The 25,062-nt window shown below is 49.3% G+C and overlaps 1 protein-coding gene across 2 annotated transcripts in view; it reads left to right on the forward strand.

Moving 5' to 3' along the window:
- RPS6KA3 (ribosomal protein S6 kinase A3) overlaps nt 1-24,785 on the forward strand; it is a 690,637-nt gene extending 665,852 nt beyond the window's left edge. For both annotated transcript variants that reach the window (XM_085622203.1, XM_085622204.1), the window contains exon 22: nt 23,160-24,785. In XM_085622203.1, the coding sequence (XP_085478329.1) occupies nt 23,160-23,285 (126 nt within the window). In that variant the 3' untranslated portion in view covers nt 23,286-24,785. The remainder of the gene's footprint in view (nt 1-23,159) is intronic.
- Nucleotides 24,786-25,062: the final 277 nt, after the last annotated feature.

The following is a 25,062-nucleotide window of genomic DNA, read 5'->3' on the forward strand; positions in this document are numbered from 1 at the left end:
TGGAGCCATCAATCACCTTGCCAGGCACAGCCCTGCTCAGATCAAAGGGGTCACCCCTCCCCATACTTCAACGGCAGATTGCTCCATTCGACCGAGGTCGGCCCGGCCTGCCCTGCCCCTCTAAACCAGACAACCAATACACATACCAGTGAAACACACAAGAAGACTCAGACAAAAAGATACCTACTTTCCAAAAGCGGCAGTCGCACATGCAGAACATAAAGACAATCACTACTACCAGATGCACGTTAATATTTGGAGCGGAAGCATACCAAATTCGACCTCCCTAGCATGTTCCTTGGTACTACTAGGACTACACCGGTACATCTGTTATTTTATAATAAGGAGCATTTGCGCCCAGAACATCTAACGCCAGCAACCATGAAGGAAACATAAATGACAAAAATGAAAGGGAGACCTACGCCAATGGTGCCAGGTCTAACGCGCGTCCCCTCCAGCTGAAATGTGGGGAGAACTACCCACCCCCTGGGAGTTCTCATCACTGAGGTGGAAAAATCTGGACTGACCGTCAGCGTTGGCGTGTTCTGTACCAGGGCGGTGTTCCACCGTAAACTCCATACCCTGTAGAGAAATGGACCACCTCAACAACTTTGGATTCTCCCCCCTCATCTGCATCAACCATCTGAGGGGCCTGTGGTCTGTCTGAACCTGGAAGTGAGTCCCAAACAGGTATGGTCTCAGCTTCTTCAGTGCCCAGACAACAGCAAATGCCTTGCGTTCAATTGCACTCCATCTCTGTTCCCGGGGAAGCAACCTTCTACTAATGAAAGCCACAGGTTGGTCTAGGCCCTCCTCATTTATCTGTGACAGAACGGCCCCCACACCATGCTCTGAATCATCTGTCCGGACAACAAATTCCTTTGAAAAGTTGGGCGTCTGGAGTACTGGTGCGGAGCACATGGCAGTCTTCAGGGCATCGAAAGCTTTCTGACAGGTCAGTCCAGTTCACAATCTTTGGCTGCTTTTTAGAAGTCAGCTCAGTCAAGGGTGCAACAATGTTGCCATACCCTTTGACAAACCTCCTGTAATAACCTGAGAGTCCTAAAAAGGCTCAACTATGTCTGGGTCCTTGGGTGCTCCCAAGCCAGGATGGTTTCAATCTTGGTTTGCAGGGGTGCCACCTGGCTGCTCTCCACCTGATGTCCTAAGTACACCACAGAACCCTGCCCAATCTGGTACTTGCTTGCCTGATTGTGAGGCCTGCCTTTCACAGTGCCATCAACACTTCCCAGAGGTGGCCCTCCCATGAGGAACTAAACACTGCAATGTCATCCAGTTAGGCGGCGCTGAAATCTTCCAGCCCAACCAACACTCTGTTGACCAACCTCTGGAAGGTGGCAGGGGCATTCTGCATCCCAAAGGGCATCACCCGGAACTGGTAGTGCCCGTCAGGCGTGGAGAACGCCGGCAGCTCCTTTGCCCGATCTGCCAGAACCCGGACGTCAAATCAAACGTGCTGAGATACCGTGCAGCCCCTAGCTGATCTGAGCTCATCAGCTCTGGGGATGGGGTGCGGGTCAGTCTTGGTGACTGAATTGATACCTCGGTAGTCCACGCAGAACCGAAGTTCTGGGGTGGCACCAGGCACCGCAGCCTTGGGTACCAGGACCACTGGGCTGGACCAAGGGCTGCTAGAGGACTCAATCACCCCTAAAGCAAACATTTTGGAGACCTCCTCCTTAATGTACGCTCTGACCCGGTCAGTCACTCGGTAAGCCTTATGCTTCACGGGAGGACTATCCCCAGTGTCCACCTCATTTACACACCAATCGGTGACACTAGGCACCAGGGAGAACCGATCACTGAATTGCCCAAACAGTTTGCGACAATCACTCTGCTGTTCAGGGGTCAGTGTGGTGGAGAGGACCACGCCCTCCACTGACCCATCTTTCTCCTCTGCCCACAGGAGGTCAGTAAGAGGCTCACTCTCCTCTTCCGTTCCAGCATCTGTAGCTAGTAGCATGCCCACTTCAGACCTCTCAAAGCGGGGCTTCAGGCGGTTGACATGCAGGACCCGCAGAGGGTTCCTGGAAGACTGCAAGTCCACCAAGTATCTAAGAGGACTCTTGCGCTCCACCACCTGAAAGGGGCTGGTCCACTTATCCTGGACACAGGGCTCCACTGGGGCCATGACCCACACCTTTTGACCAGGCTGAAACTCGATCAGAGTGGCATTCTGATCGTGCCAGCGTTTCATCTCTTCCTGGCTGATTTCCAGATTTGCCTCAGCAAGTTTTCGGAAACGTCGAGTTTGGTTCCAGAAGGCCAGCATGTAGCTAAACACATCCCGGGAGGCTTCCTGGGAGATTGCTCCCAGCCTTCCTTGACCAAAGTCAGAGGCCCTCTTACTGGGTGACCATAGAGCAGTTCAAAGGGACTGAACCCTAGAGACTTCTGTGGCACCTCACGGTAAGCAAATAGGCATGGCAAGAGAACGTCCCACTTACACCTCATGGGCTCCTCTAGGCCCATAATCATGCCCTTAAGGGTCCGGTTGAATCTCTCAACCAGCCCGTTACCTTGGGGGTGGTAAGGAGTCGTGAACTTGTACGTTACTCCGCACTCCCCCCACAGAGACTTCATATATTTGAAAATGAAGTTAGTACCCCTATCGGACCCCACCTCTCTGGGGAATCCCACACGGGAGAAAATCCCCATCAGTGCACGTCCCACCACGGGGGCTGTCACTGTCCTGAGGGGGATGGCTTCAGGGTACCGGGTGGCATGGTCCACCAAGACCAGGATGAACCTGCTGCCTATGGCTGTCTTGGGGTCCAGAGGCCCCACAATGTCAATGCCCACTCGCTCGAATGGAGTACTGACAACCGGGAAGGGCTGGAGCGGGGCCTTGCTCTTCCCCCCGCTCTTTACACTTGCCTGGCAAGTCTCACATGTCCTGCAGTGAGCATCTGAGCTCTTGCGCATCTAAGGGCCAATAAAAGTGGATGACCAGCCTCTCAAAGGTCTTGCTCTGCCCCAGATGCCCGGCCAATGGCACATCGTGAGCCAACCCCAGTAGGAAGGCTCTGAAGCGCCGGGGTACCACCATCACACAGGCTGACCCAGGCTCAGCAGCCTTAGGCTCGCTGTAAAGGTCATTCTCCCAATAGATCAGATGTGATCCTGACTGATCACCTGCTGCCTGGGCCGCCGCAGTCCCTCAAGAGAAGGGCACGTTCTCTGCTGTTCACAAAATTCCTCCCTGGTGGGCCCTCCTTCCTACTGCCAATGGGTCAGCTCTGGTAAGTCCCCCAGTTTGTCTACTTGTTCCCCTGTAGGTTCCAGGGCATCCCCCTCAAGGTCTGTTCCTTCCTGGACCGTGGGAACCATGGGGGCAGGTTTCCAGCGCCCCCTACCCCTTCTCTTTAAGGCAGGGGCCTGAGCCATACTTTCAGGCTCCAGGTCCTTCTGAACATCCTTACTGGCTGCCATGGACCGAGTGGTCGCACACGCCCACTCAGGCAGACCCAACATTTCCAAATGGGACTTCCTCTCCACCGTAGCCCACGGGAGTTCTCTAAATCGTTGCCCAACAGACAGTCTACCGGCATGGCTGGCCTCACAGCTACTTGGAGAGTTCTTGAGACCCCCCCCCCTCACTCAAAGGGAGCTTGAGCCACTTCACACTGGCTCTCAGAGTTGTCTGCTGACACTTCTGGGCAGAATGCATGGGGGACAATCTGCTCTTTGGACACCAACCGGGAGCTGCCAGAAGTCACACTAGCTCCTGTGTCCCTCAGAGCCTCCACCCTATGGCCATTGATTGTTACCCACTGCCTGTACTTCTTAGTGATAGCAGGCAGTGCGGGGTTAGGGACCTTCTCAAAGTCTCATAGCGAGACAAGGGTCAATTCTACGGGATCCCACCCACTTCGGACACCCATCTCTTCCCCTTCCAGGGCTACACTGGCAATCTGGTGGGGGGGTGCACGGGGTGGTGCATTGGTGTCCTTCAGAGGACACTGAGGATCTTAATACCTGTGGCCCACTTGACCACACTTAAAGCAAGTAAGGGGCCCCCTCTGAAAAGGCCTACCTGTCAGGGGCACTGGTTTCTTTTCAGGGGGAGGCTGGGACACCACTCCTTGGTTCCCTGGGGAATTATTTTGGGGCCCTTTCTGGAACACTCTCTGTTTACCCCTGTCCCCCCCCCACTTCTCCTCTGGGGACCCTGCCCACCTTTGGCGAAGTCTCCCACAAGACCCTTGCGAACCCGGGTGCTCACCCAGCAGTCTGCCTCCTCAGCAAGCTTCCTAGGGTTAGTGAGCTTGCTATCAACAAGGTGCTGGTGTTGCTCTGGAAAACAGTTACTAGATAAATACTCCCATGCGAACAAATCATACAATTGCTCAAAGGTTTCCACTTTGCTACCTTTTACCCAGCGATCCATTGCTCTGCAAAAGAGACACATATTCAACCCAAGTGGTACCCTCCAGCTTCTTGCAGGTCCTAAATCTCTGCCTGTACATTTCTGGGGTCAAGTCATAACGCGTCATCAAGGCCTCTTTCATATGGGCATACACCATCCTGCGCTGCCCAGGCAGGTCTAACAAGGTATCCCTCCCCTCACTCACAAAGCGTCCCCACCACCCCGCTCCCTAATCCTTCTCAGGGACCCGGTGGGACACCATGGCTATCTCGTATGCGGCAAACCATTGCCCAATATCCTCACTCTTATGGAAATCCTTGATGACATCCTTGGGTATGTACACTCTACTCTCGGTAGGTACTAAAGGTATGCTGCCACCAGAGGGGGAGATCTCCAAACTCTTAGCTTTGATCTCCAATTCCCTCAATACTCTCTAATGCTCAAGTTTCATTATCTCCAGTTCAAATGCCAACCTATTATTCTCAATATCCAATTTTTTGCTCTCTAGGTCCTTCTGACTTTCCAGTTTGGCCATCTCCAAACTATGCCTCCTATCTCTCGCTCTGTCCTCCATCTCTTCTGGAGACACTCTTTGAGGACACACTAGTACCTGGGTTGGAAAGTGCCTTACCTCCCACTAAACCCACTTCCTCATCCTGCTGCCCTCCAGCGTTCTCTTCCTCATTCCTGGCGGACTCTCTTGCCTCCATCCAGGCCTTAAGGGTCTTCTGATATTCCTCCTTCCTAGAGAGGCCCGCAACATGGACGGTGAATCGCTTGCAAAAAGACTTCAGCTGTTTGGCAGTATATGTTTCTAACCGATCTTCCTCAAAGAGGAGGTCCTTCGAAGTATTGAAGGTTGGCCTACCCATTGTAGACATGACTGGTAACTACAGTCAACAATAGAACAGAACCCAAAAACAATTACCTGGCTGACAATCACAGTTCGCACAGAACAACAAAAATTACTTGGCTGGGAGGAGCCTAGCGCGCAACCAAGATGGACGCGTAGGCACAGGGCTCCCCGGACCCTTGCCGCTCCTCGCAACTTATCCTGACATTATCCTGGATTTGTGAACGGATTCTGGAAGATGAACCTTGGCTAAATCCATAACTCTTTTCAGAACGAAAATCGGACCTGGGAGACCTGAAATATAGCGTCTTGCATTTTGGAGGCCCACCTGGAAGCTGTGCCCGGTGCTTTGGTGAACTGTGGGGCCGGGGAGTAGTTGAACAACAACGGCATCGGAGCCTTGCCAATGACCGCGCACCCACTTTCGGTTTCGCTTTTGCACTTCTGCAGGGCCTGATTGAGGAGCTGCTTCGCGCGACTGGGGCGTCCTCCGGCCTTTGTACTGGACTGATTTGTGCCTTTTTCTCCACTTTTCTGAGCGGGCTCTCGGACAGTCGGTGTCTGATCTGCTGGCACCCCTTTGCTATCGGTCCTGGCGGACCCCTCCGGTGAGCATCGCTTAACATGGCGGGCAAGGGGGATCCCGAGAAACGGAGGACCAAGACATCCCACCGTGGGGGACCAGTCCAGAGTAACATCATGGATCGTTATACCCAGGGTAAAGGATCCCCTGGGCCAGCGAGTGCCGCCGTGGAGGACTCTGGTGGTGGCCCGTCCGTGCCCACGGAATTGTCGCTGCAAGACGTTATGGGTGCCATCAACGGCATAAGGGAGACCATGGCCCTGCAGTACGAGGCTCTGGCCCGTAAAATTGACACGGTTGCCATTGATGTCACGCTAATTCGGGCGGATCTCTCTAAGACTAACGAGAGGGTTCAATCGCTGGACTTGAGGACGTCCACGCTTGTCACGGATGTATCAGACCTCCAGGCAACTCTTGGCGATCTAAAGTTAGAGAACGACACGATGTCCCGCCGGCTGGAGGATTTCGAGGGTCGGGCACGACGCAATAATATCCGCGTCATAGGTGTGCCGGAGACTCTCGACAATCGTCCGGTGGACCTCATGGTCGAAGATCTAGTCCTCAATCATCTTGCTTCTTCAGGCCTGAGCAAGTTCTTTGCCGTGGAGCGTGCTCATGGTGTCCCGGGCGGTAGGCCTCGACCAGGAGCTCCCCCGAGGCCTATTATTGCCAAACTTTTTCACTACAGAGACCGGGATGCGATCCTGCAGGCCTCGAGGGTACACGGCCCAGTTAACTATGAGAATGCCTCCGTTAACTTCTTTCCGGACTTCACCCAACTCGTTCAGAAACAGAGAATGGGCTTTCAGGGGGTGAAGCGCTGTCTTCGAGATTTGGAACTTAAATACTCTATGCTTTTCCCTGCCAGGCTTCGTGTGGAATATGAAGATCGGACTATCTTTTTTGAACGCCCTGATATTGTGAGTGACTGGTTAGACTCCCTGCCGGACCGGGGCGAACGATCTGGGCGTACTGGCGGTGCTGAGGGCGGAGGGCCTCCGCAGGAATGATTCTTGGTCCTACTTTGACATTTCCTTCTGCGCCCAGCCAGGTTCTACTTCAATTGTATATTTTGTCTACTAATGTGCTGTTTGGATGCGGGCGGGGACGGGTCCCTTCCCTCCTCTAGGGTCTTTTTGTAGCATGGGATTGTTAGGGCGACAGGCACACTGCAAGTTGGGGGGGCTGTATAGTCCGCAGGGGTGCAGGGTGGGGGGAGTTGTAATGGCGTGGGGGTGGGAGGGGGACAGTGGTTGTTGGGTTGTGTGTTTTTTCTTTTCAAGGCGGTGTGTTTGTTTCCTTTCAGTTTTAGGTGTCTGGCTGCGTGCCCGGGGACTCCAGCTTCTTGTGTTGGGATGGGGGGTGGGGACGGGTTGAAACTCATGTCTTGGAACGTCAACGGATTGGGGGACCGTATCAAACGTGGGGTGGTGTTGCAATTTTTGCGCCGATTGGCCCCTGATGTGGTATTCCTTCAAGAGACGCACTTGGTGGGTAATGTATGTCATGCCATGAACAGGGGGGGCTACCGATTGGTTGCGCATTCTGGCTTCACCACTGGATCCAGAGGGGTGGGCATCTTACTGCGATCTTCCCTCCCGCTTGAGATTGACAAAGTTACTCTTGATGATAGAGGGCGCTATGCGTCCTTGACTGGACGGTGGGAGGGTCAGACTCTTTCATTGGTCTCGGTCTATGTTCCCCCGGGCCTCCAGACCTCCACTTTCTCTGATGTGGGTCGTATGTTACTTGAACTTCCTGATAGTCTCTTGCTTGTGGGTGGGGATTTTAATTCCGTGATTTCTGGCGAGTTGGATCGTTACCCTCCCAGAGCCCTCTCTGCCGCCCAGGCGTGGCTCGGCGGGTTCTTGGACACTTTTGGCCTAGTGGATCCGACACAGAGTCAGTACACATTTCACTCCGGGGCTCACGGGAGTCTCTCCAGACTAGATTACTTTCTTATGCCAGCGGCCCAGACCACCCGGGTCCGGGAGGTTAAGCACCTGGCCCGGGGCATTTCCGATCATTCCCCATTGTGGCTCCTCTTCGATACTGGGATGCGATCCGCCGGGCGGGTCGCCCCCATTAACCCCTGGTACCTGCGTGACCCCAAGATCCGCAAGGGTCTCATTAAGTCGCTTGACCAGTATTTTCTTGAGAATGAGGGGTCCGTCTTGTCCTCTGTGTCCTTGTGGGAGGCTTTCAAAACGGTTCTCCGAGGACACGCCCTATCCCTGATCGTGGAGGCCAAGAAAGCTAAGAACGGGGAGGTGGTTGCGTTGGAGGCCGAAATATCTGGGTTGGAGGCTGCCTTGGAGACGGCTGTCACTCAGGACGGGCTCCACGCTCTCAGCCTGAAGCAATTCGAATATAAATCCCTTGTTACGGAGGCTGCTCGAACCATGTATAGGGAACAGCAGGGTAGACTGTATGATGCTGGGGATAAGGCGGGTAAATTGATTGCTTGGCTTGATAAGAAGGAGAGAGTGAATCGAGTGGTCCCCGTGCTTCAGACGTCGGAGGGAGTGAGTGTGACTGACCCTGGTGAGATTGTGGAGTGTTTCGCTGATTACTTCCGTGCTGTGTACTCCCCGGTGTCTGATAGGGATGAGGCTGACTCCCGTCACTTGTTGAAGGATATTGCTTTGCCCTGCCTGTCGGTGGATGAGCGTGAACAGTTAGATGCCCCGTTGTCGGTCGACGAGATTGCTACCGCGATTCGTTCCCTTCGCTCAGGCAAGGCTATGGGCCCCAACGGACTCCCTATTGAACTTTACAAACTGCAACCGGATAAAATTGCGCCATTTCTCCGTCGTATGTTTTCGGAGTCACTTGAACTTGGTTCTCTCCCTGCTGACCAGCGCTTGGCCACTATAGTCGTGATTCCCAAGGACGGTAAGCCTCGGGACCGTTGCACCTCGTACAGGCCTATTTCCCTGTTGAACGCTGAGCCGAAAATCCTTGCCAAGGTTCTTGCTAATCGCCTGCTTACTGTTATCTGTGACCTGGTTCATCCGGACCAATCCGGTTTTATCCCGCACCGGAATACGGCCCTTAACTTGCGGCGCCTACATGGCGTACTTGCAAGGGCGGAATATCTCTCAGAGCCGGCCATCTTGGTTTCCTTGGACGCCACGATGGCCTTTGATACGATAGAATGGCCGTATCTTTGGGCCGCCCTGGCAAAGTTTGGACTCGGGGCGGGATTTATTAGTTGGGTTAAACTCTTATACACTGCTCCGTTGGCTCAGGTTGTCGTTAATGGAAGGGTTTCCCAACCCTTCGTTCTTGGGAGAGGCACTAGGCAGGGGTGTCCGTTGTCTCCCCTGCTCTTCGCTCTGGCTTTGGAGCCGCTCGCTGCTTGGCTTCGTTGGGAGCCGTCGATAAGAGGGATCCGGTGGGCCCCTGGCTTCGAGGATCGAGTTTCGTTGTACGCGGATGACATTCTTTTGTACCACACCTCACCACGTCAGTCACTCAATGTGCTCTTTGACATCCTTACTTCCTTCGGCAAGAACTCTGGTTTGATTATTAACTGGTCCAAATCTTGTGTCTATGCTATATCCGGTGACTTTCCTCTCTTACCTTCTCGTTTTCCTATTAAGGCGTCCCACTCCGGCTTTACGTACCTGGGGGTGTACGTCTCATTGGACCCGGCGATTCGCTACGAGCATAATCTCCTCTCTCCACTTCGGAGATTGAGGGTAGACGTGGCCCGTTGGTGTAAGCTTCCCTTGTCTCCCCTCGGTCGTGCGGCGCTTTTTAAAATGTCTCTTCCCCGATTCCTTTACGCACTTCAGAACTCCTTTGATATTATTCCAGCGGCCTACTTCCGGGAGGTGGAGAGCTTACAGAGGAGGCTTGTTTGGGATGGTCGTGCACGTATTGCTCTTGCAAAACTGACTCTTCCCTGGTATGACGGGGGCATTGCGCTCCCGGACATCAGGAGGTACTACTGGGCCTCCCAGCTATCTGCTATTAACCATGCAACGTACGCACCTGGTCCGAATCCGGCTTTCGAAATGGATAGATTTTTGTTGCCTGGCGGCAACTTTAACAGAGCGCTTTATTCTCGATCGGCTGGGAGGAACTTAACCGGTCCCACTAAGATTGCTGTGCGCGTGTGGAGGGCTGCGAATGTGGCCATGGGCTGGAATGAGCGTTTGACGGGTGCGACCCCTCTGTTTGCGTCTGAAAGATTGGGAAGCCTCTGCACGACGAAGGGCTTCGAGCGTTGGGACACGATTGGCATCAGTAGAGTAGGTGACCTTTGGGTGAAGGGTGCGGTTAAATCCTTTGCTGCGTTGCAGAGTGAGTACGAATTGAGTGAGCGGGAGTTCTTTCGGTACGTCCAGGTTCGGCACGCCTTGCTCTCGGCCTTCGGGGCTGGGACTGCAGTCCCTGTGTCTTCGCCACTCGAGGACCGCATACTTGACGGTCACTTGCCCGACAGTACTATTTCCCTTATCTATAAAAAACTAATAAACGTGCGGGCGGATCTCCTCGTGCGCCTTCAGGAGGCGTGGACCGGGGATGGTGTGGAACTGGACGATGAGGACTGGCAGTCTGCGCTGTCCTCCCCTAAGGAAGTGGCCATACCCGCGCGTCTCCGTCTTGTCCAGCTTAAAATTCTCCACCGTGTCTACGTGACTGGCCCTCGTTTAGTTTTGATGGGTTTTTCTGAAGACGGGCTCTGTAGGCGCGGCTGTGGGCTCAGCGCCACTTTTCTCCATGTTCTCTGGGAGTGCTGTGAGGTAGCGGAGTATTGGCGCCGGGTGCATGCTGTCATGGAATGCGTCACTGGGGTCGCTTTGTTGCCCGAGGCTCGCCGATGTTTGTTGAACGTGTGGGAGCCTAATGACTATAATGCGGCTCAGACTCGGTGGGCGGCCCTTGGGAACATGATTGCTAAGAGGGACATCGCACAGCGTTGGGGTTCCCAACGGCCTCCCACCGTGTCAGTATGGAAGGAGAGCATGGATTGGTGCATGTGCAGAGAGAAGACTGTGTATGTGTCTCGGGGTAAGCCGGGGGCGTGGGGTAGAATCTGGGGCCAGTGGAACGCGTACCGAGGGAACATCTGCACGCCCCCCTCGTGGACACATCTGATACTGCCTTGACCCCCTGATCCTGAGGTTCCCGGACTATTACATTTTACCTGTAGACGGTTGTGGTTCTCCCGTCGCCCCCACCTCCCTCTTGCTCATCCTCATTGTCCACCTGAGGGTGGAGTATGTATTGTGCAGTTCCCCGGATGTGGTTAGACGCCCCCTTTTTCGATGGTTTCCGCCTTGCTTTTTGTTGTTATTTTCTTTTTCTTTGTTTGTATTTCTAAAAATCTATGTATCCTGATAATCTCTGAGGTGTACTCAGTAACTCGTTAATTCGGCTGGGCCCCAGGGGGCCTGTTGCTGCCCTGATGTTGTTGATCATGTACATATTAGCGGCCGGCCCTGGTGGTTGTAGGCCCATGTTTGTATTGATTTTTATGTACAATAAAGGTTTTCACACAAAAAAAAAAAAAATTACGTGGCTGGCAATCAGTCAGCACAGAACAAAAAATACTTGGCTGGCAACCAGAGTCGGCAATAGAACCAAAATCAAACCGTACGTGGTTTACCCTCACTAGTAGCATACACTGGTTATTGTATGTGGATCATAAATGCAAGTCCTGATCCCCACCAATGTTAGAAATGGGGGTCTCTAGTTGACAGTGGCTGGCGCCGATGTCAAATAGTGGCCATTCTTCCTAAGTCAGAGTAAGGGGGCTACACCCTTTGATAACCCCTGCTCAACCCTGTGGTAACGTAGCACGAGCAGACAGGCTTATCTCAGAGGCAGTGTCTGAATTATTTAGGACCATATACAACAACGCAGGAAAGATGCTACAAAATAGACACCACAAGCAATTATAAAAAATAGCTATCTTTATATAGATTAAACACGAAATTGGGAAATGCTCAAAGAGCCACAATGCACGTAATTACAGATTCGTCTCAGGAGTGATGAAAGCACTTGTGCGCACGGGTGGAACAAACTTGGTTTGGGGCCGTGGTCTATGCGACCCGGTGATGCACAATGTACAAAGTACCTAGGATATAAAGGGGCACAGTACACAGCTCCTCTGAGAGGGTGCGGGATGTCAGGCGGACCCACAGCGGCCACAGTCCCTGGGCGGTGGCGATCCGCAGCGTGCATGCACGGTAATCCTGGGATTGGCGTGAAAGCGGCACCCAGCGACGCACACGGAAGTTGGCAAGGCTCTCGATGTGGAGCTAGTGTGGGCACTCAGCGGCGCAGCTCTTCAGCTGCAGCGGCCCGCGATAGATGATTCTTGTGGCAAGGTAGGGTTGGGCATTCAGCGGCACAGCTTTTCGATGGCGGCAGCCCAAAACAGTGATAGTAAGGACTCTCAAAGCTAATGTGGGCCTGCAGCGACACAACTCCTCGGCAGCCCACAGTGGCGATTGTACTGATTCTCGTAGTAGGGCAGATGCGGGCACCCAGCGGCACGGCTTCGCAGCGGCCTACAATAGCGACAATAAGGTTTTTTGTAGCAAGGCCAAGGTATGCACTCAGCGGCACAGCCCCTCGGCTGCAGCAGCCTACAATGGCGATAGCAATAGTTTCCATAGACAAGGCAAATGCGGGCACTCAGCGGCACAGCTCCTCAGCTGCAGCAGCCCACAATGGCGATAGTAATAGTTTCCGTAGGCAAGTCAAATGCGGACACTCAGCGGCACAGCTCCTCAGCTGCAGCGGCCCGCAATGGCGATAGCAATAATGTCCGTAGGCAAGGCAAATGCGGCGTTCCCCACAGTAGATCCAGAGGCCCTGGATTTCTCGACAGAGGCCTCACCTGTGAGTAGGATTCCTCTCAATAAGAATCCGGGCTGCTGATGAATCAAGTCTAATGTCCCTGAGACTTCAGCAGGAGGCAAGCTCAATTCAGGCCCTTGGGTAGTTGCTTCAGTGGATGGATCAAAGTTTCAAAGTCCTCTCCCTCTCGGCCAGAGGTTTGTCTTGGCATCCCGAAGTTACACACCACAAAGGGGTTTCAGCTCAGATCTTTATACCCCAAAAGTCTTTGTTCTTGAGAAAGTCACAAATCACTCGACCCGGCCAGAACCAGTTTGGTGTCGACTTGGGTCACTTTATTTACGAGGCTGCATCCTCCTTTTCATGGAGAGGGGCCCACCATCAGACACCCAGCGGAAGATGGAGCCATCATTCACCTTGCCAGGCACAGCCCTGCTCAGATCAAAGGGGTCACCCCTCCCCATAATTTAACGGCAGATTGCTCCATTTGACCCAGGTCGGCCCCAGCCTGCCCTGGCCCTCTAAACCAGACAAACAATACACATACCAGTGAAACACACAGGAAGACTCAGACAAAAAGATACCTACTTTCCAAAAGCGGCAGTCGCAAATGCAGAACATAAAGACAATCACTACTATCAGATGCACGTTAATATTTGGAGCGGAAGCATACCAAATTCGACCTCCTTAGCATGTTACTTGGTACTACTAGGACTTCACCGGTTCATCAGTTATTTATAATAAGGAGCATTCGCGCTGTGTCAATGAATGGTATTGGCACAGCGCCCAGAACATCTAAAGCCAGCAACCATGAAGGGGACATAAAAGACAAAAATGGAAGGGAGACCTACGCCAATGGTGCCAGGCTAACTGTTACTTTATTGGCCTGTTTTTTTTTTTTCTTTTTAACGTCACTGGATCTGTCATTCCTGTTTAAATCACTATTTGTGATGCATTTAAGTTTGACCCATTAGTTCCTGCCAAAACCATATGTAATGCCTCAGGGTGACCTCATTCTTTTGTTTTTTTAGCACATATTATTGCTTTTATGATGCTCATTAAAACAATACAAAATTGAGATTAAGCCATGAGGTCATCATAGAAACCGCAGGCAATACAAATCATCTACACAGGACACAATTCGTATCAATAAAGGTGGCTACTAATGCACTTGCCGAAAATGGCCAGAGCCAACCCCAGTGGAAATTATTAAAAGGCAGATTTGTCGACACGCTCCCTAGATTCTGTTGCACGTCTTTGGGACACCCCTCACTTTGTGTACCAGTATTTCTAGAGCTGCACGAGTCCAGGGTAACCTCATTCTGGTTCTCATATTCCTGATGAGCCCCCAGTCGAGCAAATGCCCAGTGGCCTTCTGAGGTTTCTCACATTAAAGATTGTGTTCCTCATTGCAGTCAAATCAGGTCATCACATGAGTGAGCTTCAACCACAAGTGGTGTTAAGGACTAAGGCACCTTTACTCCCGAAGGCTGTAATGCCTTTGTTCATTGGGCAGTCTATAACCTGGTCATTGTTTTTGTCCCACTTCATCCAACCTAGCCGGAAGAGAAATGTCACTTAGATCCAAAGAGCTGTTACATTGCTCGCATCAAAGACCACCGGGTGGACAGTCAGCTCTGTGTGGGATTCTTTGGGACAAAAGAGAGAAGAGCTGTGCAAAACAGACCATCTCCAGATAGATTGTTCTTTGTATAAAGACCAGCAACAGGCTAACTAAGAAAAAGCTTCTGGAACTCCTGCAGGCTCATTCCACCAGAGCCGAAGCTGGTATTATCACGCTGGGGTTCGGAGTGCCTGTTCTAGACATCTGCAAGACTACAATATGGGTGTCAGTTCACAAAGTACTACTGCCTGGATAGCCAGGTCTGATGGGAGGGGGGCACTCTACCAGTTCGGTCCTGCAGGATTTATTGGTGTGAGCCATTCCACAGGTACTGCTCTGATATCTATTCATAAGGTGAAGAATCTGTGGTTAGAAGTATGCATCAAATGAACAATTTACTTACCTTTGGTAACACAATACTTACTTTCGGTAATGCACTATTTGGTGGATGCTCTGATTTGTCACCGACCTGTCTCCCTCCCAGTTCTGTTGAATGGATTATCTTGGTCCATACTAAAAAGATAACCGAATTAGAGATCTGCACACTGGCACAGTCTGATTTATAAGGGCTCCATGTCCAGTAGCATGGACAGATATCAGAAAAAAACTTGTGTAAACACTAGGAAGTGATGGTTATATTGTGACCCTGATTTGCCTTCTTGAGCGGAGTGGATTCAACGCAGAGCTGCATGACTGCCCCGGCAATTGCTGAGATAAATCTCTGGATCCAGTCTGGCGCCTGGGGCAAGTTCACAAGTCGAGGATTCTAGTTAGACACTGTATCCACCTGAAGAACAAGTTACTTACCTTCGGTAATACTTTTTCTGGTGAACAGTATCTGCCTGTGGATTCCTCACCTTTTGAATTTCCCCCTTGCGCAGCATTCCACAGAAACCTTTTTTCATAGCTCTCCCACGTCGACTAGGACGTCTCAATGGAACAACTCCGCACGTGACTCCATCGGAGCCATAAGAAGGCCTCGTCTCCACCAGCGCGCATGCGTTGCTCGGAGAGACTTTAGTAGGTGAGTTTTCAAAGGGCTGTTGGCTGGAGACAAGCTTGTATTCACGCGAGCGTGCATGCGCGAACCGCCAGCCTTCAACAGCACTTTGAAAACTCACCTACTAAAGCATGTCTTGTAGCATGTTTTCTTTACTTTTGGTATAATCGCGGCACCCACGGTTTACATTTAACATTAAAAGTAAAGCGCGGGTGCCGCGATTATAGCTAAAGAAATAGATGTTTTTTTCTATGTCTTTACTTTTGGTATAATCGCGGCACCCGCGCTTTACTTTTAATGTTAAATGTAAAGCGCTGGTGCTGTGCCACGATTATCCCAAAAGTTAAGAAATAGAAAAAAACATCTATTTCTTTACTTTTGGTATAATTGCGGCACAAAACTTACAAATAGAATAGAGAGAAAACTGGAAATTTCTTTAGGATGGACATTCCCTAGCAAGAAACATCACAACATCATGAATGACAATGAAATATAAGAACTTTATGAATCCTGATCTTTTTGGTCCCAATAGACTGGCAACAGGGAGGCGGGTGGGTGAGTGTAGAATCCACAGACAGATACTGTATCCACCAGAAAAAGCGTTACCTAAGGTAAGTACCTTGCTCTTCTGATGGATACATCTGCCTCTGGATTCCTCACCTTTTGAACTGAATACCCAAGCGCTCCAGGAGGAGGGTGCCCGCCTACCTACATAAAAAAAAAAAAACCTGCAGCACAGAACATGCCAAGTAGCACTCCCTCCTCACCTCTGAGTCCAAGCAGTAATGCTTCGCAAAAGTGTGGAGGGAGGCCTAAGTTGCCGCCTGGCAGATGTCTACAACAGGTACACCCCTAGCCAAAGAAGACTTGGCACTAGTGGAATGAGCTCTAATACCTACAGGAAGCTTTCTTGGCCAAGGCGTAGCAGATCTTGATTCACAGGATGATCCACCTGGGCAGTGTTTGCTTGTGGACAGCCTTGCCCTTCATTTTCCCCACGGAATTAATGAAGAGCTAGTCGTCTAGCCTGTAGTCCTTGGTTCTGTCCAGGTAGAAGCTGACTGCCCTCTTTAAAGGGTGAGGGGAAGGATAGAAAGTGGGTAAAGTGATGGACTGCCCTGATATAAAGTAGTAACCACTTAGGCAGGAAAGCTGCTCTGGTCCTGAGAACCATCTTATCTGCATGGATATTGGTGAAAGGAGGCTTAGAACTAAGCCTGTAGCTCACTAACCCTCCTGGCTGGGGTAATCACAATCAGAAAAATTGTTTTGAATGAGAGAAGCCTCAATGGACAACTATGTAGAGGCTGGAAAGGAGACCCCATGAGGAAAGTAAGAACTACATTTAAATCCCACTGAGGCAAACAAAGAAAGGCTGACAAGTAGCCCTCAACAGTTGCTACAGCACAACCCTGATAAGCCAAAGAAAGAGCAAAACTAAAAATATCAGACAAACGAGCCTTTAAAGAATCAATGGAGCTCTCTACACACCATTTAACAAATCTGGCCCACTTACTAGAATACATAGATTTGGTGGAGTCTTCTGGCTGATAATAAAATATCCGCCACATCCGGTAGGGGAGACAGAACTCTGGTTGCCCCGTTCAAGCTCCAGGCATGAAGGTGCAGGCTTTGGAGGTGGGGTGTAGAACCTGCCCCTGCGATTGCGAGAGGAGGTCTGCCTTGAGAGGGAGATGGAGCAGAGGGTGCAATGAGAGGTGAAGGTCTGTGTACCAAACCCTTCTTGGCCAATCCGGGGCAGTCAATAGGACTTGGGCCTGGCCTTTTCGAATCTTCCTCAGAACCTGAGGAATCAAGGGTATGGGAGGAAACGCGTAAAGAAGCCGAAAGCTCCAGTCTAGTTGAAACGCGTCCCTCAACACTTCCCGCATCGGATACTGGAGACTGCAGAACGACTGGCAGTGCGCGTCCTTGTGAGTGGCAAACCGGTCCAACCAAGGAAACACCCACATCCTGAAAATGTGGTGGACCACCTCCAGATGAAGACGCCACTCTGGATCGGCCAAGTATTGCCGACTGAGACTGTCCGCACGCACATTCAGCACCACGGCCAGATGTTTGCAAATCTGGTGGTCCTGAGCACAAGACCAGAGCTGCAGAGCCTCTATGCAGAGACTCTACAACCCTACTCCTTCCTGTTTGTTGATGTAGCACATTGCGGTAGTGTTGTACATCAGGACCTGAACTGACTGACCACAAAGGTATGGAAGAGAGGCCTTGAGAGCCAAACGTATAGCCCGCAGTTCCAGAAGATTGATGTGAAGCAATCTTTCCTCTGGAGACCAAAGGCCCTTTATCTCCAGATCCCCCAGCTGAGCACCCCACCCTAGAGAGGAGGCATCTGTTATCACTGTGGTCACCAGAGAAGGAGGTTGAAAAGGCTTCTCTTGATACCGGTTGCCTGTAACACTCCACCAAGACAGCTCAGATGCAGTGTCTCTGGAGATTATGACCACCCAACTCCTTGAGATCTCCGTTGTGTTGATACCACTATCTGCGGAGGCCCCACTGGAGTGCCCTCATGTGCCAGCGTGCATGGTTGGCCAACAGTATGCAGGAAGCGAACAGACAGAGCAGACGCAGCACCTTCAGGACTGGAATAATCGCTCCATTTTGAAACGGGGGAATCGTAGCCTGTATGGCCAGAATCCTCGGAGGCGGCGAGAAGGCAACGTCTCACAGTAGTATCCAGTACTGCCTCTATGAACAGGTTGTGCTGAGAGGGCACCAGGTGAGATTTGCGTACATTTAACAAAAAACCCAAGTCGAACAACTGTAGAGTTGTTACTTGCAAAAGATGAAGCACCATCTCTGGCGACCTTGCTTTGAGCAGCCAGTCCTCCAGGTAGGGGAAAACAGGAATCCGGGACCTTCTGAGATGTGCTGCTACCACCGCCATCACGTTCGTGAAGACCCCTGTCACGGATGTAAGCCCAAATGGAAGGACCGCAAACTGATAATGCTGAGACCCCACCGTAAAACAGAGATGAGTCCAATGCGACTTCAGGATGGGAATGTGAAAATACGCATCTTGTAAATCGATCAACACCGTCCAGTCTTCCTGCTGCAGTGCCAGAAGAATCTGAGCTAGGGTCAACATCTTGAACTTCTCCTGTTTGAGATACAAATTCAAGACCCTGAGGTCTAGGATCCGTCTCAATCGCCCGTCCGTTTTGGGGATCAGGAAATACTGAGAGTAGCATCCCTAACCCCTTTGTTGCTCCGGAACAACCTCTATTGCCCCTTTCTGTAACAAGAACAATACCTCTTGTTGCTGAAGCAACAGGTGGTCCTCCGAACACCAACCCTGGCAAGGAGGATAAGTAGGGGTAACTCATAAAGAAGGGCGTACCCATTTTCTATAAGATTCAAAACCCAAAGATCTGACTCTGCAGATTTCTAATTTTGTAGAAAATGGGACACCCAACCTCCCACGGGTCCAACATGCTCAAAGATGGGGTATCTAGATCTGCTTCTCTGCGGAGTCAGTGGTGGGGGCAGAGAAGTTGGGGGAGGAAAAGGAGGAGGAGGGGGCAGAGGGGAGGAGCAGCAAGAGGAGGGGGTAAGAGGAGGAGGATGATGAGACCTGTTGGTGAGCAGCCCCTCGCAGACGACCTCTTCCCTTCCCTCTGTATGACCTATACAGTGGGTTCTGTTGTTGCTGACGACCTCGAAATGGAGCAGCCTTCCCAAAGCCCCGAAATCTCCGGTAACCAAAACCCCTAGGCTGGCATTGCAAGCCTAAGTATCTAGCAGTAGCTCTTGTATCCTTAAATCGCTGTAGAGCGGAGTCAGCCTTGGTCCCAAAGAGTCTTGAGCCATCAAAGGGAAGATCCAACAGCATGGCCTGGACGTCCGTAGAGAATCCTGACCCTGTTAACAAGGCATGCCTCCCAGTTGCCACCAAAGAACCCATCACCCTGGCAACGGAGTCAGCGTATAGAGCCCGGACTAGATCACTTAAAGGGCCTCAGCCTGCGTATCCGACGGTACCTCAACAAAGTGACCCCAGACATCATTTGGCAGCTTAGGTATCACCTCCTTAGCTGACTTCATCAATGCATGGATGTGATGTAATGCCCCAACAAGCACGTGGCATTAGTTGACTACAAAGCCATGCTGGCCAATGAAAAGACCTTTTTTCGGATTGTTCTAACTTCTTAGTCTCTCCATCCCCCATAAGGGAGTGGAGGGAAAGGAACCAGCGGATTGCTTAGAGGAACAAGTAGCTTGAACCACCAAGATTTCAGGCGAAGGGTGCGACGATAAAAATGCTGAATTCCTAGGCGCAACCTTATAACTCCTTGCCACCGTTCTCAACACAGCAGGGGCAGACATTGGCTTCTGCCAAACTTACAAGATTAGATCTGTCAAGGCTTCATTGAACGGAAGCAAAGGTTCCACCGCTGACAGAGGGAAGTGCAGTACCTCAGTTAAAATATTAGACTTTACCTCCGCCGTTGGCAACTGCAAATCCAGAAGTTGAGCAGCCTTTCTTATGACTGAATGGTATGAGGCCACATCCTGAGAAGGAAGAGCTTTGGGAGAAGTGAGCTCCCACTCTGGTGATGTGTCCAGCCCACTGACTTCTTGAATACCTTCAAAATCATCAATAGGATACTGCATCTCCCCCTCCTCAGCCTTCTCCTGCTGCTTCTGGAATTCCTCCTCTTTCAGAAGCTTCTGAGCCTCCCTCCTTGATTGCATCTTTTAAATCGGCGGTGACCTCGGAGCGGACGTCGATTGAGGTCCTTCAGTAGCGGCCAGCAGCGGCACCTGAAGTCGAGACGGCTCCAGACCAGAGCCCGACGGCACTGGAGAAAAGTCCATCCTCCCCTCTTGGGATGGGATCGGCGTAAAGTACCTTGGCGTCAGGAGAGGATAAGACGTAGTCATCTGCATGAATGGTGCCTGGGAATAATGTTGGAACACCTAAATTATAGGAAAGCGGTCCCACGGGGCCAGCCGGTGCGCCGGATGGGTAAACCGCCTTGGCAAAAATACCATACATCGCTATAAGAAAATGCAACAGATCCACATCTGTAGCCGGAAAAGAAGGGTAGGAATTCGGAACCGCCCGATCTGGAATAGATAGAGGTCAAAAGGAGGGTTCTGGCTGCGGCGACTAAGACACTGGATCTGGGATCAGAGGGGCAGGAGATGTTTCTCTGGGTGCCGGAGAGTCCCTCGGTGTCTGAGAATGCACTGGCGTCACATGCGGTGAAGGAGAAGGCGAGATGTCATCCTTCCAATGACGCCGCTGGACCAGGGATGCCGACTTTGATGACTTGTCGAAGAGCGACGTTTGGACCCATGACGCCACTTCTAATGCTTTTTGGATGACCTTGAGGTGTGCGGAGTCAGCGACCTCGACTTAGGCCTCTTCTGACCTCTTCTCACTCTTCACCCTGACCATAAACAACTTTGCTTCCCTCTCTTTAAAGGCCTTTGGATTCATCCAACGACACAACGAGCATCCCTCGACATCATGGTCAGACGACAAACACCAAAGGCATTGGTCCTTGTCAGACATATGGCCCCCTCATTCCCTACAGGGTTTAAAACCAGGCTGCTTCTGACTAGCCATAAAACAGAAACAGTTTAAAGACAACTGCAACAAAGTAGACTACAAAGAAATGGAAATTCCTAGAAAAAACGTTGCGCTTCGACAGTGCGGAAAAAAAGGAACGGACGTCAGCACGCCGACTAGGCCTTCTTATGGCTCTGATGTCACATGGAGTCGCGTACAGAGCTGTTCCATTATGACATCCTCGTCGGTGTGGGCGAGCTCTGAATAAATGTTTCTGTGGAATGCTGTGCAAGAGGGAAATTCAAAACATGAGGAATCCACAGGCAGATGTATAAATCAGAAAGAGCATTACTGAAGGTACGTAATATTTTCATTGTGGAACAAGATTGACCATAATTCTCAAAGAAATTTATTAGGACACGATGATGAAAAGTGAAATTCTTTGTGCCAGTTATACATTCTGGGCAATGAGGGGAACCAATAAAATGTATTGGTATACGTTATATACAAGGAAAGATATGCAAGGGAAAGTCTCTTTATAAAATGGGCGGAAGGTTTGTTTCATAAGTCAGGTTCACAATTGTGATTCAGGATTGATGATGAATCCTAATGCAGCTCTCCACATAGTTCTGAGAGGGGGCTAAAGTGAAGTGCAGCAGCCAGAATGATCCTCAACCTGCCTAAAAGGACACACATCACCCAGCACCTGAAAGACCTTCACTGGCTCCCCGTCCAGAAGAGATTTCAGTTCAAGCTCCTGCCCTAAGCATGCAAAGACCTCCATAGGCAAGGACCAAACTGCATGAACCACTGCCTGATATTTCACCAAACCTCCGCTCCGCACACCTATCACTCGCTCAGACGCAACGTATCCTCCACAGCTGCTCCAGTGATGCTCATTTACCCAACTTGCTGCCAAAGCCTGGACCACCTTCCCCCTCCACTTCTGCACATCTTCTTCACTGAGCCACTTCAGGAACGAGTTCAAGGCCTGGCTCTTCAACTGATACCTCCAGCACATCACTTGGATACTCCTAGGGGTTATTAGCCATGCAATACAATTGATTGATTGAAACAAGTTACAAATGAAGAAAAATAAATTGGTGTTGGAGAAAAATTGATGCGACCCGATTTTATTGTACAAAAAAGGATCTTTTATTCCTTAAAGCACATGGTCGCACACCTTTACCAATCCCCAAAAAGCTTAAATATTTGCTCATTTTTTCCTTCATATGAATGAATAAATTTACAAATAAGTATAATAAATGCATAATGTGTTTCAAAATTGAGCACACAAATAGAAAACTATATGCAATTTATTGTTAGTCACTTAAAAAAAAAATAGCTGTAATTTTTACTGTGTGGTAACGTGCAGAGATCTTTGCTCTCCAATGTTGAACTATAGCTGTGCAAAAGAACGCTTCATTATAGTTATCTTCACGCTTCATTTCCAGAAAATATTTCAAAGTGCTGGAAGGCTGCTAGTCAGCTTTGTTTAACAGCTGTTGTACTTCTGCTCCGTGACTTGCTTTCACACTGACTGATGACTTTGGCATCAGGTATCTTGACATCACAGCTATGCTGTAATTCCTTACTATAGTTGATCAGCTATACCATTTTCTTAGTACACATCACTAGTGATGTCACAGGCTATAATATGAAAATTCAGCTATTTTTCAAGGCGGATGGCAGGCTGTGGTTTTTATGAAGACGTTTATCCAGTTGACACTGTCCATAATTTATGGTGACAGAGTAAGTAGAGTAAATAGGCCTATTTTGAGCATGTTTTTTAATACATTTTGAGCGAATGTCCCAAGTTAACAAGTTGAACCACACTGCATTCCGATCAGAAAAACAAAGGAAAGTCACTTTCTTTATACTCTCCTACAACTAAACATGCAAGAATAGGTTGTGATGAAGTTTGGACTAGCTGCCACCTTCTGATTGGATTGTAACAGACATGATCCCAAGGAATCACTTGTAATAAGACCCTAACCATTCTGTAGTAACTGCAGGTAGACATGTAAGGCAATCCAAAACTTTAAAATGAAAAACAATGGTATCCATGTCTGCACTACAGTATTCTTCCCTCCCTCTCTCCCCTCCCCCTCCCCAAAAGTGCTTAAAGGTTCGTTTTTAATGGTTTCGGGAGATGCAAACAAGAAAAGCATTCACACTGATATTCTCATTCTATGACGTAATCTATAGTCTAATTCTATTGTCTTGATGTTTTTTCAGAGGCTGGTTTGTTGGCCTGAGTGCAATTGGATTATATTGTCCTATTGAGTGTACAGCTTTATCTAGTACCAGTTATCATTTCACCTTTTGTTTATCAATAGGGTGCTATGGCAGCCACATATTCTGCACTGAGCCGCAATCCCTTGTCACCAGTTTTGGAGCCAGTAGGTCGGTCTACGCTTGCTCAGCGAAGGGGTGTAAAGAAAATTACCTCAACTGCCCTATGAAGTGGCCTCTTCCAGACTTTTGGTACCACAGCAGAGGATGAGCGCACAATCCAATACAAGAGACGTCACAATAGGAGAGATGCCTGCAACTGCTCTGCTCAGCTGGTACCCAAAATGCTGCTGCTTTGCTATTTTCTGGTTTCAAACTGTTGATGGCAAGGCGTTGACCATGCTGATGATTGAGCTGGAACATCGAATGGAAGCAGAACTAAAATGAATGTTCATCAATTGGGAAAAAATAAGAATTATGGACTTCACCTTGACGTGAACATACACTGAATACAGCACTCTGCACCGTGAAGCATTATTTTTATACAGATTTTTTTCTTGTCCCCAAAAATGTTTTTGTTACGTGTCAAGGATGGACTCTTATGTTGAACATTTAGCTTAAAAAAAAATAGTTTGTTAGTATACTTTGTGCTATCCAATATTTGTATGTTTTTTTAATTAACTCCCCTATCTTTTTTTTAGTACACTTGTATAATTTTGAATTTATACAGGAAAGAAGACGGTTTAACATGTCTGGTTAGAGAATTTGTTTGGAATATTTCAGTATTCATGGGAGGCTCTGAAATAACCTGGCTGTTGCGCAGCCTTTGAATGTAATGCCATAACATGCACTTACAGAGCAAAAAGGAGCACTGTTTTTGTGTGACAGTGTATGAGAGTAAAATGAATGGTGACCGTAGTCTTATAAGTAAAATAAATCTAAGTAAATGTATACATATATATTTAAATATACATACAGTAAAGGTGGAGGTATTTACCTTATAATCACTATAGTTATGGAAACCCTGTACTGAAGTTTTCATTGGCAGTATTTAAAATAGCTAAGTTTAAATATTAAATGACAGCATAAAGAAATAGGTATAATAGATTGATATTTTTTTGTAGAACTACAGTTTACTCTTTGGGGGAGGGTCTCCCACATTGCAAACGAGTGGTATGGTATTCGTTGGTAAACTTGAGTGATCAATTGACGGGTTCCCACTTGTGAAAATGTACTTTTATTAGCTTTATCTTGCTATTCTTATTCTTCTCAAAGGGAAACTATACACGCAAAGGATGTAATTATTTTGAATTTCTTGATGAGGGAGAGTATTTCAAATGGATTTTTTTACTACACAATTGCAGAGAAAATATTTTTCTACTGTACCATAAAATCATACTTTATATTAGTCTGAGCATGGCATGTTTAGTGAGTTGAAGGTATCCCTGGTAGCTATAACAGTACAGTCTTGTCAGGCATTCTGAAAAAAGTGCTTTGGCAATGCTTTAAATTGAGTAATAAGAAATGATTATTGTATACTTAAATGATTGTTTTACCCAAGATCCTGATAAACTTGCAGTTAATGTTACTGTGCATCTATACAGTCCACAGTTAACTAAGATCATGAAGGCGCTAGAAAGTTAATCATTGCTTGTACATCTCTCGAAAGGTTTTATAATCGTAAAAAAGTGAATTTATACAATGAATAAACTTTCAGGACATACAGACCACTTTATATTCTCATCTGTTCTTTATAATGTATTTATTTGTTAAGCAGGAGCTGTAGCCCAGTCATTGTGGTGCTAAGACCACATAAAGATGCAGACGGTAAGATGGAAGACAACATTATAAACAAAAAGCAAACATCAGACGACGAAGAAGACCAAATGAAGATTAATAAAAAGACGCACCAGGGATCTCAACAAAATAAAGTTGTCTTGTAGGCAAAAGATCAAATGGGGGGGGGGGGGGCCTGACATGGGTTGAGGGGAAGAAACTGAGTGTTTT

This window comes from Triturus cristatus, chromosome 8, assembly GCF_964204655.1.
Source record: "Triturus cristatus chromosome 8, aTriCri1.1, whole genome shotgun sequence".
NCBI classification, from domain to species: domain Eukaryota; kingdom Metazoa; phylum Chordata; class Amphibia; order Caudata; family Salamandridae; genus Triturus; species Triturus cristatus.